This window comes from Cebus imitator, unplaced genomic scaffold (assembly GCF_001604975.1).
Source record: "Cebus imitator isolate Cc_AM_T3 unplaced genomic scaffold, Cebus_imitator-1.0 Scaffold749, whole genome shotgun sequence".
NCBI lineage: Eukaryota > Metazoa > Chordata > Mammalia > Primates > Cebidae > Cebus > Cebus imitator.
The window spans coordinates 1,114,919-1,134,291 of NW_016108064.1; the positions used below are offsets into that span (position 1 = coordinate 1,114,919).

Below are 19,373 nucleotides of genomic sequence, written 5' to 3' on the forward strand. Positions count from 1 at the left end.
AGATGTGGTTTCTCCAAGTTGCCTAGCTTGGTTTTGAACTCCTGAGTTCAAGCAATCCTCCCACCTCAGCCTTCTAAAGTGCTGAGGTTACAGGCATGAGCCATCATGCCCAGCTTGGAGTCATTTTTAATGATGTCCTTTACACTCTCAAAGTGCTCTTGTTTGGATCACAAATTATATAATCACTCTAGTCAAAGAAGAGTTGATGGAATTTTGAAAATATATCACTGACATGTCAACATCAAACCAAAAAAAGAAGACTGAGGCTATCTGGAATAATTGGGGCAAAAAGATTAATTTTGGAAAAAAAGTCATCGGAGACAAGCCAAGTCCCTTCCACTTATGAGCCTGTAAAATCAAAAGCAAGTTAGTGACTTCTTAGATACAACGAGGATACAGGCATGGGGTAAATATAGCCATTCCAAGTGGGAGAAATTGGCTGAAACAAAGGGGCTACAGGTCCCATGCAAGTCTGAAATCCAGCGGGACAGTCAAATCTTAAAGCTCCAAAATGATCTCCTTTGACTCCATGTCTCACATCCAGGTCACTCTGATGCAAGAGGTGGGTGACCACGATCTTGAGCAGGTCTGCCCCTGTGGCTTTGTAGGTATAGCTCCCTCCTGACTGCTTTCATGGGCTAGCACTGAGTGTCTGCAGCTTTTCCAGGCACATGGTACAAGTTGTCAGTGGATCTATCATTCTGGGACCTGAAGGACAGCGGCCCTCTTTTCACTGCTCTACTAGGAGGTACCCCCGTAGGGACTCTCTGTGGGGGTTCTGACCCCACAATTCCCTTCCACACTGCCCTAGCAGAGGTTCTCCATGAGGGCCCTGCCTCAGAAGCAAACTTCTCCCTGGGCATCCAGAAATTTCCATACATCTTCTGAATTCTAGGCAGAGGTTCCCAAACCCCAATTCTTGACTTCTGTGCAGCCACAGGCTCAACATCATGTGGAAGCTGCCAAAGTTTAAGGCTTGCATCTTCTGAAGTCAAAACCCCAGCTCTATGTTGGCCCCTTTCAGCCACCACTGGAGTGGCTGGGACACAGGGCATCAAGTCCCTAGGCTGCACACAGCACAGGGACCCTGGGCCCAGCCCACAAAACCACATTTTCCTCCTAGACCTCTGGGAGGGGCTGCCCTGAAGACCTCTGACACATCCTGGAGACATTTTCCCCATTGTCTTGGGGATTATCATTTGGTTTATGTAAATTTCTGCAGCCAGCTTGAATTTCTCATCAGAAAATGGGATTTTCTTTTCTATTGCATTGTCAGGCTGCAAATTTTCTACACTTTTATGCTCTGTTTCCCTTTTATAATTGAATGCCGGCTGGGCGCGGTGGCTCACGCCTGTAATCCCAGCACTTTGGGAGGCTGGGGTGAGTAGATCACGAGATCAGGAATTGGAGAACAGCCTGGCCAACGTAGTGAAACCCCGTCTCTACTAAAAATATAAAAATTAGATAGGTGTGGTGGTGCACGCCTGTAATCCCAGCTACTTGGGAGACTGAGGCAGGAGAATCACTTGAACCTAGGAGGCGGAGGTGGCAGTGAGCTGAGATCACACTATGACACTCCAGCTTGGGTGACAGGGTAAGATTCCTTCTCAAAAAACAAACAAACAAAACTGAATGCCTTAAACAGCACCCCATTCACATCTTGAATGCTTTGCTGCCTAGAAATTTCTTCCTCCAGATATCCTAAATCATCTCTCTTAAGTTCAAAGTTCCACAAATCTCTAGGGCAGGGACATTTAAAATGCCACCAGCCTCTTTGCTAAAACATAGCAAGAATCACCTTTACTCCAGTTCCCAACGAGTTTCTCATCTCCATCTGAGACCACCTCAGCCTAGATTTTATTGTCCATATCATTATCAGCATTTTCGTCAAAGCCATTCCACAAGTCTCTACGGAGTTCCAAACATTCCCACATTTTTCTGTCTTCTGAGCCCTCCAAACTGTTCCATCCTCTGCCTATTACTCAGTTCCAAAGTTGCTTCCACATTTTCAGGCATCTTTTCAGCAGTGCCCCATTCTACTAATACAAAGTTACTGTTATTAATCTGTTCTCACACTGCTGATAAAGACATATCCAAGACTGAGCACTTTAAAAGACGTGTTTAATGGACTTACAGTTCCACATGGCTGGGGAGGCCTCATTATCATGGTGGAAGGCAAGGAGGAGCAAGTCACGTCTTAACATGGATAGCAGCAGTCAAAAAAGAGAGCCTGTGCAGGGAAACTCCCATTTTTAAAAGAATCAGATCTTGTGAGACTCATTCACTATCACAAGAACAGCACAGTAAAGATCCGCCCCTATAATTCAATCACCTCCCACCAGGTTCCTCCCACGACATGTGGGAATTGCGGGAGTTACAATTCAAGATGAGATTTGCATGGGGACATAGACAAATCATGTAATTTATTTGAGATCTGATCTACCAACCTGTGGCAATCTGATCTATTCAGCCATTTATAGTGTTTGGAGCTAAGAACCTTAATGTCTAGTTTTTGACAGTGAATAGAAAGGCTCATTTTTGGAAAGACACAATATGAAGTGGAAACTATGAAAAGCAGATGTAACCACCAGGTATCAAGAAAGATAAATCACTGGGCATGGTGGCTCATGCCTATAATCCCAGCACTTTGGGAAGCTGAGGTTGGCAAATCACTTGAGGTCAGGAGTTTGAGACTACTCTGAGCAACATGCAAAACCCTGAATCTACAAAAAATATTAGCCAGGATGGTGGCACATGCCTGTAACCCCAGCAAGACGGGAGCCTGAGGTGGGAAGATAAATTGAGTCTAGGAAGCAGAGGTTGCGGTGAACCGAGATTGTGCCACTGCACTGGGTGACAGAGCAAAACCATATCTCAAAATAAAAAATAAAAAATTAATCACAGGAGCCATTCAAGCAAACAGGAGCTACCATTTGTCACTCTATTCCTGCCATAATATTCCCAACATTCATTCCTAAGAACCCACACTGAGGGAGAATAAGGTCTTGCTCAGTCTATTAAGGGACATTCAATGAATGCGTATATTGCCTTTGGGCATTCTAAGCTATTCTTTTCCTTGGAGGAGCATTTTGAGGGGATAACATATCCCGTAAATACCTTTGCTATGTTTGTGCCATAGTAATAGAGGGTGGAATGCAAATTGCTTTAGGTGAAGGGCAGAGCATGTTGGGGGAAGAAGACATGGAGATTCTAAGACATTAAGCTGAACTGTGAAGGCTGGATGGGCTTTAAATTGTTAAGACGGTAGAAGAGGAAGACTGAAGACATGGGGAAAATGTATCAGTAGAGATTTTAAGAACTAGGATTAGCAAAATATCTGGGGTCTTAATAAAATCAGTCTAGAAGGAAGATTAACATAGAGGAAAGTGCAGAACAAATTAGAGAAGTGTGGATACTCTCCAGGCAAAAGCCAACCAACCAATCGACCTGGGGAGGAATTGGTTATAACCTATCCACACGCTAGATAATAAGAATCTGGGCCCAAGATAGTAGGATAGAGAAAGCAAAAGACAATGTGATGGTGAGAAAAGATGACAGACTGAATGTGGAGGCAGAAGAAGAAGAACACTCACAGATATGAGGTTTCTGTGGGGTGGAACTTGAGAATAAACTGTACCCATTACACAGGTAAGAAAGTGGGCAAGACTGTTTTTTTTTTCTTTATGGTGGCAGTGAGGATCAAGAGGGAGGAAGATGACAAGGAGTTGAGATGACTCCAGGCTCCACAGATGAGAACATCCACAGGGATAGGGCCACAATGACAAGTCATGGAACTTATGTCACCAAATGCTATATTAAAAAATGTATTTATTTATATATCAACATCCATCTCTCTCTCTCTCTCTCTCTATGAATGAAGAATGACTTCTGAATCATGCTACCATGGGCCACAGATAAAAGTATGAACAAGAGGCGGTCCTTGCTGTTACTGAGTCCACTGTATGGGACAGATTCATAAAGGGAATTGACAGGATGATATTTTGATACTTTGATGTAGTAACCAAGGTGGGTTGTTTTTTCTCCTTGAGCTTTCTGCTATTGTTCCCTTGTTCTTAGTAAGACAGCAACAAGGGCAGGGATAATATTGCAGAGAAGGAAAAGCATATCTTTTTAAGTTGCAAAATAGATTCCTAAAAAGTTACAGAGTCAATAGCTTGCAGGAGCCTCAGCCTCTTGGGTATCAAAAACAAAAGTTTACACCAAAAATAACATATACTAGTGTAAGAACCAGTTCCATCGTCCAAAAGAAAGAGGTGTTCAACTGGATTTCTGTCAGGGAGGAGGAGGCGGGTTGGAGTAGAGAGCTGAGAAGGAAGGGGAGCCTTGCCCTGTACTCTCGTATTGAGTTCCCAGATGGGAATGCGATAGGCCCACACGAGAGCTTTGAGAACAGAAGGCATCCTGCTTTCTGCTTCCTTTGAAAACTGGGAAGTTATGCACAACAATGCCTGCCTTCTCTGATCTCTGTCTCCCTTCTCCCATGCCCAATGACATACTCGTGGGCACAGCGAGGGAGCAATAAAGTTCAACTTGTGTGACAAAGTCTGAATTTTCCACCACCAGAGCCATAAGGCAGTTTACCAAGTATTCCCAGCCTAGACAGAGGTGTAGGCAGGGGCTTGTCAGAAGGAGCAGGGTTACTGCAAGGACTGATAACCACAGCCAGCTGAGACTGAAGGGGTCCTAGCAGTGACAGTAGCAGATGAAGATGCTGGGCAGGGGGGAGGCGGTGGTGGGATGATGGCATTCCAGCCAATGCCAGCCTGGATAGAGATCCACTGAGGACCACATGCCTCTTTCTAATTGAATCTGGGGCACAAGGAGACCATTCCTGCCATAACCCCCAAACTTCAAGCAACCTAGGAGAGAATGAGGTGCCTAAACTAATCAAGAAAAGCCTGATTTATCTGAGCATACCATGAACTAAGTTAAGTTTATGCCACTAGGTAGAATGTGAACTCAAGAGAAAACTTAAAAGCCTTATTCATTTGTAGACCTGAGTTTGTGGACTAAGATTATACTTGCTACACAGACAACTGCAATGCAGTGTGACAAAGGCAGATGGGTCTTTACTATATGAGGACAGATGAGAGGTCTCCTACCCAGTCTGAGGGTGTCAGGGTGAGCAAGGAGTCCCATCTGAGCAGAGTATTGAAGGACAGCAGCAATACAGAGGTGAAGGGAACCACAAGTATATTCACAATGACCAGAGTTCAGGGAGTGAAAAGGGAGGCTGCAAAGTTAAATGCAATGGGTTGCTTAGGCCAAGCCAGCAAGCCCTTTCACACACAGGCCACAAAGACTCCCAAGAGACTGGAGGAGGGGAATGGCATGACTTCGTTTTCATTTAAGAACCACCACTCTGGGTAAACATAAAGAAAGGTCTGGAGATTGGCCAACTCTGGAGACCTGCTTTTGCAGGCTTGGTTTCTCATTCTCACTCCTGTCTTATCTTTACTATGAATGTTGCATTGATCCTAATAATTCCAAAACCTGCACTGCATGAGAAAAGGCACTTCCCTCCAGATTTCATAAATCAGCATTTAGCCTAAGAGTGCCAGGAATAGGAAGTGAAAGTTACAGTTTACTACCAAAATTGGTGGTTTTAGTAGCCTGAGTCCTAATAATAGAAACTAGAATGAACTGATGTAGTACTTAGCACCTAGAAATGTCTCCCACACACATATGTATACCCATGACTTAATGCTACTGAGAAAGGGCTTTAGGAGAAACTGAGTAATGTGTACACTTTTACTTACCAATGCTTACTTAAAGGTGACAACTGATACCTGCTTTGTGCAGCCCATCTCTGATGATGGAGGGGCAGTGATTCCCTGGGCAGCCCAGTTCTGTGGGGTGGCTTTGTGAATTGCTTGAAAGCTCCCTTACTGTTTCTTTCATTCCCATCAATGATTTTGTAAGCCATTCAACACTTTAAAATAAATCCCTCTCCATTACAAGAGTGATTTTGCTTTCTATACAATGACCAAAACAGGTCAAATAAGTATTTTTTACCAAAAAAAAAAAAAATCAAATACGTACCAGTTAAGATCAGGAACTCTGAAGGCGACTGCATGGGTCTGAATTTCAGCTAGGTGTTCCACTGTCAGCTACTTGACCTTGGAGAAGTTACTTAACTTTTACGTGCTTCAGTTTCTTCATCTGTAAAATGATGATGATGGTAATACCTATTTCATAGGATTGTATTACTATAATTAAATAGTATAAGCAAAGTGCTTCTAATAGTTCCTGACACATGGTAATTACTCAATACATGTTTGGTTTCTAACATTAAAATAGAATAGATCCTCGAACAATGTGGGGGATGAGGTGCTGACACCCCATGCAGTCAAAAATCCACATATAGCTTTTGATTCCCCCAAAACTTAACTAATAGCCTACTGTGGACTGGAAGCCTTACTAGGGACATAAACAGACCATTAACACATATTTTATATTTCATTTATATTACATGCTATATTCTTATAATAAAAGTAAAGAAAATGTTATTAAGAAAATCATAAAGAAAAGAAAATATATTTACTATTCCTTAAGTAGAAGTGGACCATCATAGGGGTTTCATCTTTGTCATCTTCATACTGAGTAGGCTGAGAAGAAGAAAGAAGGGGAGGGCCTGGTCTTGCTGTCTCAGAGGTGGCAAAGGCAGGAGAAAACCCATGTATAAGTAGATCCCTGCAGTTCCAACCTGTGTGGTTCACCTGTAAACTGCATATAGCTTAACTCTATAACATATAGCTTAACTCTATAATTTAAATGAATTAAAAATTTGTTGGAAACTTCTCAAAAATTCTCAAGGATGAACATAATTAAACCAGTATGAAATCCCTCTGGCTAAAAACAAAAGCAAACCGAAAGTACTCCAAAATGATTTTGAGCCTGGCTGTTTCACACTTCAAGAATGGCTTTCCTGGCCGGGCACAGTGGTTCATGCCTGTAGTCCTAGCACTTTGGGAGGCCGAGGTGGGCAGACTGCCTGAGCTCAGGAGATCAAGACCAGCCTGGGAAACATGGTGAAGACTCATCTCCACTAAAGTACAAAAAATTAGCTGGGCATGGTGGTGTGTGCCTGTTGTACCAGCTACTATGGAGGCTGTGGTGGGAAAATCACTTGCACTCAGGAGGCGGTGGTTGCAGTGAGCCAGATCACGCCACTGTACTCCAGCCTGGGCAACAGAGCAAGACTCCCCCTCAAACAAACAAACAAAAAGAATAGTTTTCTCTGAGGAGAGGATGTGAAGTTTGTACCCTGCACTATGTTCTTCCCCACTATATGTGGGGAATGGGTTTGCTTTTTATCTATATTTTAAATTGGGCTAATCACGCATGAAAAATAATTGGCTAACATTTGGATGATTTTGCCATATTTAAGCCCTTATAGGTTGATGAAAAGTAAAAAGGATTGGATATCCGTTAATAAATCACCCAATATTGTTTATTCAAAAGAAAATTCATTCTAAGGAAGGAAAGCCAGTGTTTGTATTAACAATAAAATCCTTATTGTTCAGAAATTTTCCAATGTGTTATAGTAATTTCTGAAATGAATGAACATATTTATTTTTCTTTTAAATCAGTTACTTAAAAATGAAGACAGTTTAATTATTATCTCCTTTTCTGTAACTAGGATTTTCTTTATGTCCAAATGGGACTTGGTAACTAGGATAATTTACCCTGAAGCAAAATGATTTCATTGAAATTAGCAAATCCTATTGACGGTCTTAAATTGAACTTTTCTGGAAATGAGCTTGCTCAAATCATAAAAGGGGATTAATGTAAATGTAATAAGCTGAATCTTTAAATTGGTAATGTTGAAAATAAAAAACAATTGAGTCAGAGCAAAATCTCAAACTGAAAGCTGGCAGTATAGCAGAAGGTGCACTAGTCTTGGGAAAAAGATATGCTGAGAAGGCTGAGGGGTACATTCAATAATAACCAATAACCTTCCAGTTCTAAATATCTATGACTAAAAACAATAAGAAATTATTGTCTGCTAGAGAATTTTAACTGTTGTCCGCTAGAGAACAAAAAATTGTTATCTGCTAGAGAATTTTAACTGTTGTCTGCTAGAGAATTTTAACTTTAATGTGAAGATCTGTTCTGTGCATTTCCTCTGAACTTGGCCTTAAGATTTCTTAAAGGGATCAGGAGCCCTGCTCTGAAGTTAGACAGTCCACCTCTGTGACCTCAACAACATCTCTACATTTTCGTTTCTTCATCTGTAAACCAAGGCGTATCAGATCTTCTTCCTGGCAATGCTGTGACAATTAAATGAGCTGCTGCTCATGGGAATGGCTCGGCGACTTCTGGAGCCGGCATGCTGTCAGTACTCACTAGCACCTATACTTTAAATTGGGCTGGTCTTCCCAAAAAAAGATAGAAATGGAAAGTTATATTTCTTCCCATTTATAGGACTAAGAGAGCAGGAAAAATGAGGATGAGTTTTGAGCACTTTTACACTCATTAGAGGATGGCCATATATTCCAAGGCAGATGAAGCCAATAACTGTAAGACACAATTACAAGTTTGACTTTTCTTCCTCTGTGATGTGCTTTGTTCTCTGAGGACAAGGCTGGTTCAACATACACAAGTCTATAAACATAATTCACCACATAAAGAGAACCAAACACAAAAACCACATGATTATCTCAATAGATGCAGAGAAGGCCTTTGACAAAATTCAACAGCCCTTTATGCTAAAAACTCTCATAAACTATTGATGGAACGTATCTCAAAACAAAATAAGCTATTTACCACAAACCCACAGCCAATATCATACTGAATGGGCAAAAACTGGAAGCATTCCCTTTCCAATCTGGCACTAGACAACGGTGCCCTCTCTTACCACTCCTATTCAATATAGTACTGGAAGTTCTAGCCAGAGCAATCAGGCAAGGAAAAGAAATAAAGGGTATTCAATTAGGAAAGGAAGAAGTCAAACTGTCTCTATTTGCAGACGACATGATTGTATATTTAGAAGACCGCATCGTATCAGCCCAAAATCTCCTGAAACTGATAAGCAACTTCGGCAAAGTCTTGGGATACAAAATCAATGTGCAAAAATCACAAGCATTCCTACACAACAATAACAGATTTAAAGAGAGCCAAATCAAGAACAAACTGTCATTCACAATTGCTACAAAGAGAATAAAATACCTAGGAATACAACTAACGGAGGCACCAGAGGAGGCAAGAGGAAACATCATTAGCCCATCCTTCAGCATCAGGCGGTCCACTGTTCCTGAGACACCCTCAGTTTTCACAGGGTCATCGGTTTCCTCCCTCCTGGCAAACCCTAGCCACAAGTGCTCAGACTCAAAGGTGCTGAACTCTCTTCTCTTCTTTACAAGAGTGCCAAAATTCTTAACTGCATTTGTTCATCCCAGTAAAAGTGAGTCCTTCACAATGAAAAGAACTAACATTTATTCAATCAACAAATGCTGAGTGTCTGCCATGGCCAGATACTCTGCCAGTCGTCAGGGCACACAGAACAGGTGATTAGTAAACATAAAGACGCAGGACATCAGCCTGCTAATATTATTCCCAGATGTCACCAAATGAGTGACAATTTGTACAATGTTTCATTAAATGCCTATTTAGAGGATAACTACAGTTGATGACATAGAAAAAAGTCAAACCCAGAATGCAAGAATGGTAGCTGGCAGAGCACAGGGAAACAGGTCCAAGGTGTAGGTGGTAGCTTGCGGTGTAACCACAGTTGGCGATGCTTTCAGGCAGCTGGGACAATTCTCAGTAGTTCATTTTATGGTTAAACGGTTTTACTAAGGTCTAAAAAATTCATTTCTAACTCCTAGACTTATGTTTCCATTACTATATAAAGAATGAGCCAAACAAATAAATAATAAAATATTGACTATGGACCCCAAAATTTCAAAGCATAGAGAGAACCCCAAATCCTTTGTCAAATGCAGAGAAGCCACTAGTACAGGAATAGATAAAGAAACTGTTTTTGAGCGTAATATAAACATAAACAAATCTTTTAACAGCATGAGTGTCAACAAATGCTTGTGTTGTTGCAGAAACAGTCTCAAAAATGAGCGATGACGAGGAGACTGACAAGCAGAAACGAGCTATTTTTTCATCTCCAAAATTGCACTTCCTGGTCCACGGTTCTTAGCACTGCAGATGTTGCAGAACTGTGCAGCAGAGTTCTAAAAATGCAATTTAAAAACACAAATTTAAAAAATGATCTTCAAAATTTTTCTACTCTCATATTCAGAAATACTATGGTAGCATTAGTCAGGAGGTAGAGAGGAAGTAATGAAACGCCACTCCTTTTTCTGGAGTTTCTGGTTAACGTAAGATTCAGTCTAGATCAGCTGTTAGTCTGTTACTCAAAGGACACTCAACAGTAGAGTAAGTCTAACATGACCTGGGGGAACATGACACTAAAAAAATGATAGCATCATGGAACACAAATCAGGCTGAGAAACACATCACATACACAATGGCTCTCTACTGTTGTTGCTCATCACCAAATTAACAGCATCATAGCTGTTAATTTGGCATGAATAAATTCCTTCAAATGGGTATGCTTTTATGTTTACTATAGTATACAAAGCATTTCTAAATATTTTTGCATTTGAAAACTAGACTAATTTCTGTTATGTGATATGAATCTATAATTTTTTTTTTTAACTCATGGAGCCACAAGGATGACAGGTTATAGTTTTGAGCACATTCCTCTAATTGTGTTAATTTCCCTCTAGTTGATAGGTGCCAAGCTGCCAACTCACCATGCTGGGCATGGGCAGGCACTCCTTGTGGAACATATGTCGGCAATGGAAGACGACCACGCTGAAGGGCTTAGCTGCATCTGGTGAAGAAGGCAGAAGAAAGGAAGAGAACTCAATGCAACAAGCAAGATCATTTTAAACCACTCCTGACTGAGAGTCCAGTTGCAGTTTAATTTTCCAGAAATAAGCTGCCTTTAGAGAATGGCTTATTTACAAAAGCATTCCTGAGGGGTGGTATGATCAAACACAAAACAGGTATTACAATCATGTTGCTACTTGATTCACAGGTTACTTGCTTAGCTTCTGTGTCAGATACCAAGACATTGAGGACAACTGCAGTAAACTATATCTTGAAAACCAGCATGTGTATGCGCCCCTAACCCCTATAATCATTACACACCACAGCTGAAGTTGAGTCTGCGGCTTCATAAAAATGCTTTCCCAGTCCAACTGCTACCTTTGCCAAGACCACACACTGACTTCAGAGGCAGACCTGGCTTAAAAGCCCAGGCTGTGATCTTGCATTTTACTGTATTTCTGCTTGGGCAAATCTCCTCATCTGTTCCTGCTCTGTGTGGCCAGCTTATTTTTGGTAAGATTTAGTGTCATCAGCAGATTACATCAGCAGAATTTAATCTAACTGTAGAGTGGGAATGCATGTGGTTCCTTTTTGCTGAAACACTGCCTGAAATGCTATGGAAGCTCACTTCTTCACCTGAGCCCACTGCAGTTTTTAACAGAAGCACTCAAAAATCCGAATCTATTTCCTCTAGAAAAGAACCTAATAGAACAACTTCTCATGCGCCGCCCCCATGAAATAATCCTTTAATGCTAAGTAAACATGAGGCCACCTAAGTCTTTTAGTATTTTATTATGCTGAATTTATATTTCAAAAGCACTTGATAGCATCCTGACAATGATGCTTTTGGAATTTCTGCTTTTGAATTATGCAAATTTCTTATGCCATAATAAACCTTAAGAAGGGGCTTTTCATTACAGATGGAGATATATATATATATATATTGTTTCTATTGAAATGTGAGATGACTTGGGCATGTAGAGCCATATAGCAGAGAAAAAGATTAAAGAAAAGGGAATGCTACCTATAAATTATTTTTCCCCAGACACATACATGGTTCTTCTACCCTGAAATTTAAATGCTGCTGGTTAGTTTTCATTTTGTTTTACCCTAGACTAGCAGTTCTAAAAGAATGGCCCCTGAACCAGTGGCATCAACATTACCTGGGAGCTTGTTAGAAATGTACATTCTCAAATCCTGCCCTGGAAGTCTGGAAACCAGAGACTCTAGGGAGTCTGACTGGGCCAGCTATCTGGGTTCCAACAAGCCTACTGGGTGACGCTGACTAACCCTAGAGCTTGAGAAACTCAGCTCTAAGCAATGGCTACACCAGCATTCCACTGAGCAGGATGTGAGCCACAACACTTCCCTCCACTGGGTCATTCTGAAAGTTATATACTTTTATAAACAGTAGTTGGCTAATTCCAAATTTTGGATTCCACTCATCATTCAAACACATATTTGGGACATTTTTTGGGGAAACCTTCTTACCTGATGGAAGAATAGGAGAAAGGCATGACTCACAGATGTTCTCCTCTGTAAGAAAACACACACACACTTTGAATTATATCCTGTTTATATCCGCTTGGCCATTTCTGAAAGCAGGGCCTGCGGTTCTATGTGATTATTTCAATTTTACCCACCATCAACAAGAATGCCTTTCATTTGAGTTCGGTGCATTTTCTTCAGTAAGGACAAAGAGTCAGCTACGAGAATCTTCTTGCAGCCTTCACGAAGCAAAATCTAATGCACACATTTTACAAGAAAAGCCACCTTAAATACACTTAAATCTGAGAAGTGAAGGGACACTACGGGGGATTCCAAAAGCTGCCATGCTTGAAATACTCTAAAGGGGCACTCACTGGTTCTCTTGCTCTCAGTACCCTATTCCCGCCAAACCACCGCTAGGCTGACCTGGCCAGCCAGGATCCACTCATTACACAGTGCATCATTTCTTCCAATCATACACTGGCTCCTGTAGCATTTGTATATTTAAAAATAAATTCCGAAGTCGACCACGACAAAGAAGGCCCTATATTAACTAGCCCTACTGTTACTTTAGAGGGATTCCTTAAACAGATTCTCTCAGGCAGAGTTTGGATCCTACATCATGTGTTCATTCCATTCTCCAGATCTTTACCCGGATCATCCATTTATTTCATAAATTCATCTATTTACTGTACAAATAAGTACTGGGTCTCTACCACATACAGGGTACTAGGTACACGTAATAAACTAAACAGATGTAATCTCTATCTTAAATCCCCACCAGGCAGCAACCTGTCTTTTACTTTCCAAATCCAATCTAAACCATTTAGCATAGTGCTATGAATGTGGAGTGTGTGTGTGTGTGTGTGTGTGTGTGTGTATGTGTGTGCGTGCGCGTGTGTGTGGTATTAACTATGTAAACTTCAAATTTGGTGACTCCTTGGAGATCTGACAATTGAAAAATGACCACTGATATTAATATTCTGTCACAAGATTCCTTTTCTTATTCTTCATCCCAGCATTGTAGCCTTTGTTTCTTTACACATTTTTCTCATTCCTCTGTAGGCTTTTTACTATTTCCCCCTACTTCCTGCCTGGTGAATGACAAGAGACATCACAATGCTTTAGCAGCCTCAGAAGCCAAAAGCACACAGTGAAGGGAAGTTGCCGATTTCTGGCTGGTACCAATGTTGTATTTCAGAAGCGGAGGCACAATGGGGACCAAGATCCTCCCCTGCTTTTAGGTGGGGACACAGCAGGGGCAGGTGATCTTTTATCTTTCATACCCAGTCTGTGGGGCACAGTGTGAACTTCCACCCTTTGCTGGGTTTTCTTAGTTATTAGTAGGAAACTGAGAGAGACCCCAGGAGGTGTGCATAAGTCAGGTATCATTTTATTTATTATTTGAAACAGAGTCTCACTCTGTTGCCAGGCTGGAGTGCAGTGGTGTGATCTCAGCTCATTGCAACCTTCACCACCCAGATTCAAACAACTGTCCTGCCTCAGCCTCCCCAGTAGCTGTGACTGCAGTCACGCGCCACCACGCCCAGCTAATTTTTGTAGTTTTAGTAGAGACAGGGTTTCACCATGTAGGCCAGGATGGTCTCGATCTCTTAACCTCATAATGTGCTCACCTCAGCCTCCCAAAGTGCTGGGATTACAGGTGTGAGCCACTGCACCTGGCCAATATTATTATTATTTTTTAACCAGAACTTGTTGCTGTCTTTTTCAGAGGAAGAAACTCAAGGCCTGAAGGACAAACACACTCTTGGGCTGTGCCTGTGGCTTCTACTTTTGGGTCCTATGTATCTTACCATATGTAGTTATGTGCAGTTACACATATCACATCACAGAAATTCCCAGAACAGATAGCACCGTCTCACCACAGTCCAGCTTCAAGGCTGAGAAGCATGTGTCTTTCAGTGGCAAGTGCTACTGTTTAGAGGGGACACTTTGGTTTTCTTCATACTGAAGTCACTCTCGACTCGACAACCTAAATGGGCATTTTGCTTTCGTAACTTTTAAATTCATGCCACTGGGGAAGAAAAGTAAGGGAGCCACAAACCGTGGCCTTCTATCCTCAGTGATCCATGTGTTCCTCTGAAAATCACAACAAGCACTGGCTTTGGGTGAATCTAGCCAAAAGCCTTTTTCCCCTATTAATACAAATACAAATCAATATTCAGGAAAACAGAACTAATATCTAGATTAAAGTTCTATGCCTGCCATTTCTAGTATTGAAGAACAATAAATTACATGATTTTCATATTCCTAAATTAATTGAGAAACTGCCTATGAAGCTTTATTCTTTAAAATTCTACTAGGAATCATTAAAAATTTTTTTTAGATATTAAAATGTTAATAGACTGCATTACAACATACAGGTAGAAGAGAAAAATAGCAAATACAATAAGAAAGACAGCTAAGAAATATTGATGTCAGAAAACTTTAAGTAAATTTAGAAGCAAACATATAAAGGTGCTTAGCCTCCAAGACAAAAATTAAAAACTTAAGAGTATTAGAGTCAGTCACAACATCTCAGATAAAACAGTTCAAAAAGAAATGGCTCTGACTCTCAGTGATTCTCCAGGCCCATGGCATGAATAACACAGAAGGGCACAGCCAGCAATCTAGATGGAGGCCACTGTGTCCGCAAGGTAAAAAAGAAAACAGCAATATATGCAAACCAAGAAAGAACGACCTCCTCAGCAGGATTACATTTTTCTAAACAGGTACAATCTGTCTGCCTGCAAAAAGCATTTTCTAGGAAAACCCATTATTAGAGGCAAACAGCCAGGAGAGGGGAAAGGACACAAATACAGCTTACTGTTAGGTCCTACTTCATTTGGCCAAAATCCAAAGCTACAAATCAGAAAAACAGGAAAACATTTTAAGTTTCAGTTATATGATCCCAGGCAGGTATTTCAAAATATGCGACTATCCTCTGTAAAATGTAATCATTTATTCTATAACATCTGTAATAATCCGAAGGCAATTGAAGGTGATAAGTGAAAGAAGACAATACAAGATTATAATGTATTACAATCTACAGGTATTGCTTTCAACATCAGACGTATAACAAAGCAATATGCTGACTATGGATTCCTGGCAGCAACTCCATCAGTCACTCATGAAAGTGTGCTGTTGTTCACACTCATTCCACCCTCAGAAGTTCATATTTGGAATTTCCCATGAGTGTCTTTTTTTATAAAGACACTGGTGGCCAAAAGTGAGATGCCACAGCAGTTGGAGTAAGCAAGTCATCCTCATCCCTTTTCGACCTTCACACTCATGGTTTTGGATGACTGCCATCTTTCAAGTTCATCTTACCCAGTCTATCTTCCCAGCCATAGACTATAATCACCTTCCCCATCTCCCTTCTAACTAGCAAATGTGATGTTCTTTACCCACTTAAGGCACATGCACTCTCTTCTGTTACTCAGGTTTCAATGACCAGCATCGCACTGATCACTGCTGCTGTTGCTCTGAGCACTATCTTTCATTACTTTGTGCTATTTTTCTTTTTTAAAATATGAAATACTTAAAAAAAAAAAAACTGAAAAGAAAAGAAGACCCAAGTCCCTACCACCTAGATTTAACACATCTGTTAATATTTCAGCTTTTATACTGACAGTCAAGAAGAAACCCATGTAGGCCCCCAAAAAAGTAAGAAAGAAGCCATTATTTCCTCTTACCCCATCTGAATGGCAAAGCAGAGATACAAGAAACAGAGAACTACGGGGACTGCAGCAAATGCAAATTTGGGAAAATAACTTTGGTAGGCATGGAGATGTCTGGAATCAGTTTACCAGTTTGGATGAGGTGTGTGTGTGTACATGTGTGTGTCTCTGTGTGTGTGCATGTTAACAGGTGTATGTCTGTGTGCCTGTCTGTGTGTATGGTGCGCATAGTTTAACAAAATGGCATTTACTTCTCCCAGAAACATTAATTCAGATCATGAGTTACATGAACAAAGGGCTGCATCTTGCTCATCTCCACATCTATGAGACCATGTGTGGAGGCCCTGTTAGCACATAATATACTGTCTGACACAGGAGGTACTCATTTGAATAAATGTGTTCATAAGTCATCAAGGATGAGGCATTTTGAAAACAACTATTCCATGACACATTAAGTCCTCTGACAGCCCCTCCATTAAGGAGACACCCATCAGTGTTGCTGACTTCATTTGAGAGGGGCTGTCCTGCTACCCCACCCCAGCCAGGGTTTAATCCAGGGGACAGATGGGAGGAACAGGGCAGGGGAAGGAAGAGAGCCAAGAGATGGACAATTTGTCATATTTTTAATTTAAATAAATGTCATTTTGAGGCAAAAAAAAACATAAAAAATAAACCCCAATTATACCTAAAAAATCTAAGCTGTTTTATTAGTTTCCAAAATAAATAGTAAGCCTTACATTAAAATATTAAGTTAACATTAAATATGCAGCTGTATTCAATACGTAAAGACATATTTATATGATGTTAAGAATTTTAGAAATGAAAGATATTTTAGAGATCATCTAATCTCAAGTTTCTCAAATTTCAATACTTTCTACTTTCACTAGACTAGTGCCACACTAGGTGTGTAAGAAATATCAAAGTGGTTTAAGGATATGTTCCCTGGTCCTTCCCAAGAGAATCTCATTCAGCAGATCTGGGCTGGGTGCCTGAAACTATGTAATTTATACAAGAATTCGGACGATTCTGGTGTGCAGCCAGGTTTCACAAACACTGGCTTAATCTAATTGGGAAACTGAGCTCCAGAAAGCTGAAGTGCCTTACTAAAGATCAACAGGCTTGTTAATGGCAAAGCCAGAACTGAAGTCCAGGTCTGGAAATACCATGTTCACTGCTCTTTAAAAGACAAGAGCTGCCTATTCGTCTTCCATGCCAATTCTGTGTGTGACTCTGGTATAAACTGCCCATACAATGAATGCGTCTCCAGAGAAAAATGGACCCAGCAGTGACAGATACACAGGATGTAATGTGGCAGGCCACACAACAGCACTATGCAAATAGTCCATTTTTATCAAAGAGGTAACATGAAAGAAGTATCACAAGGCACACACACAGGGCTTCACAGACACTGCTAGAGTAGAAAGGAAGATAACTGTCATAACTGTAAAACTGAAAGCACGAGCACCAAAAAGTTTCAGCACATATCTGTCTTATAAATGGATAAAAACAAAAGCATTCATAAATAGTTACACCTAATTATAGGGAATGGCAAATCTTGTCTACAAAGTTTCTATCTCAAGGAAAAGAACAGTACAGGGTGGATTTTCCCTCCCTCATCAGGTGAGTTGGCCTTATTTTCAATATCCAGGGATTACACATTCACACCACTTTGAAAGTTGGTGGAAGAGGAGGTTGGGCAATGTCTCTCTTTGACTGGTAGCTGGGGAGAGAATTATCTATCTTTAAAAAAATAAAAGCACAACTTCACAACCCTAGTCCTGGTCAAGATACAGACAAAATAAAACATAAATCAAAAGTGAGAGTAATGACAAGCATTACCCATGAAAAGAAAACATAAAACTGCCAAATTGCAGGAGGCAGAGCAGCACCAACTGCACGGGCTTGGAATCCCGGCTCTACTGCATGACACGGGCAAATCACGCAACATCTTCTAGACTCGACTTTTTCACCTGCAAAGCAGGGGCGAGGGCCTGCTGGGAGAACCACGTGGCATGATTCTGCCAAGCCTAAACGGATACAAATACGGGGGTCAATCACCACAGTAACACAAATCCAGAGAAGTTTCCATCACAGTGGACTGAGTGTGATATTCATCTTGTAAAGGCTAAGCCACAGGTTTCTGGAGTGATCTTTGAAATTTTTGTTATCAGGAGACCCAAACCAGTGCCCAAAGCTGAACATCCTGCTCCAGACAGAAACGTAGAGGAACCTAATGAGGCAGGTGTCGGCCTGAAGGCAATTCAGCTTTGTACCTAATGCCTTAGATCCAGTTAGCCTTAGGAATGTCTGTAGCCCCTACAGCATCTAACAAGGAGGCTTAATCTAGCCCCTGCTCCCTTTATTTTTCTGGGGAAAACAGAGGTCCAGGGATGTGGAATGACTTGTTCAGGATCATCTGGTACTTTACTTAAGAGTTAGACTCACACCAGGGACTCAGGAGGCTTTGCCTAGTGGGATTTCCACTACATCACAATACCTGTTTAAAAGCAAGTTAAAACATGCTTGCTATTTTCTTTACCCAAGAAGTGTTACCCACAATGAAAAAAAAAAAAAACTAAGTCCCCACTCTAATTAGCAGATTTTTTAGAGATTACTTGAGGCTGTAAAAGCTAATGTAGTCATGGACCAAAAAAATGGCATGAGATTTAGTCATAAGATCTGCGTTCAAACCCAGTTAATCACCTTCCCAGACTGGCATGATCATTTAACTTTTCTGAGAGTCAGTTTTCTCATCTGTAAAACAAAGATGATAGTTCCTACAGAATTTTTGTGAAGATAAAATGTTTGTAAAATAAAACTGTCAAAAGAAGTGTTTAAGAACAAAGATGCTGAAATTCTCAAGGGAAAAAAAGTCTCCAACTACAAAAATGGATGTAAAGGCTAAATAAATAAATGCTAAGAATATAATGTTTTAAAAATGGAAAATATAAAAACATTAGAAATTTATAGCATAAACGCATTTGGAAACTGGTCAGTCTACTGTAAAAACTGATGTATCATTGATACCATATTGTTTTGGAAGTAATTTATATCAAAATAGTGCTATTTGTCCTTGAAATCAGGCCTAGAAACATTTAAAGTTTATGAAGTGCAATCCATGCTACTTGCATCTTACTGATTTCATGAAGCTTTTAAGATTTGTACAGTGATCACGCTAACAAAGTAACCAGGCATAAAAACACAGAGTAAGTTAAAGAAATTAAACACTGCTAATGTAGTTGATTATACTATTTCCTTAACTTAAACTATGTCATAGGCGTCTAACACACCTAATGACGCTAACCTTCAGTTGAAGAGAGCTGTTACAATTTA

General features: G+C 40.6%; 1 protein-coding gene across 1 annotated transcript in view; it reads right to left on the reverse strand.

The window, feature by feature from the left end:
• Positions 1-9,438: 9,438 nt before the first annotated feature.
• Positions 9,439-19,373, reverse strand: part of LOC108296861 (vacuolar protein sorting-associated protein 41 homolog) — a 69,689-nt gene continuing 59,754 nt past the window's right edge. The window contains exons 19-22 of the mRNA XM_037735198.1: positions 12,516-12,615; positions 12,364-12,408; positions 10,794-10,873; positions 9,439-10,208 (exon numbers count right to left, since the gene is read on the reverse strand). Of these exons, the coding sequence (XP_037591126.1) occupies positions 10,128-10,208; positions 10,794-10,873; positions 12,364-12,408; positions 12,516-12,615 (306 nt within the window). The 3' untranslated portion in view covers positions 9,439-10,127. The remainder of the gene's footprint in view (positions 10,209-10,793; positions 10,874-12,363; positions 12,409-12,515; positions 12,616-19,373) is intronic.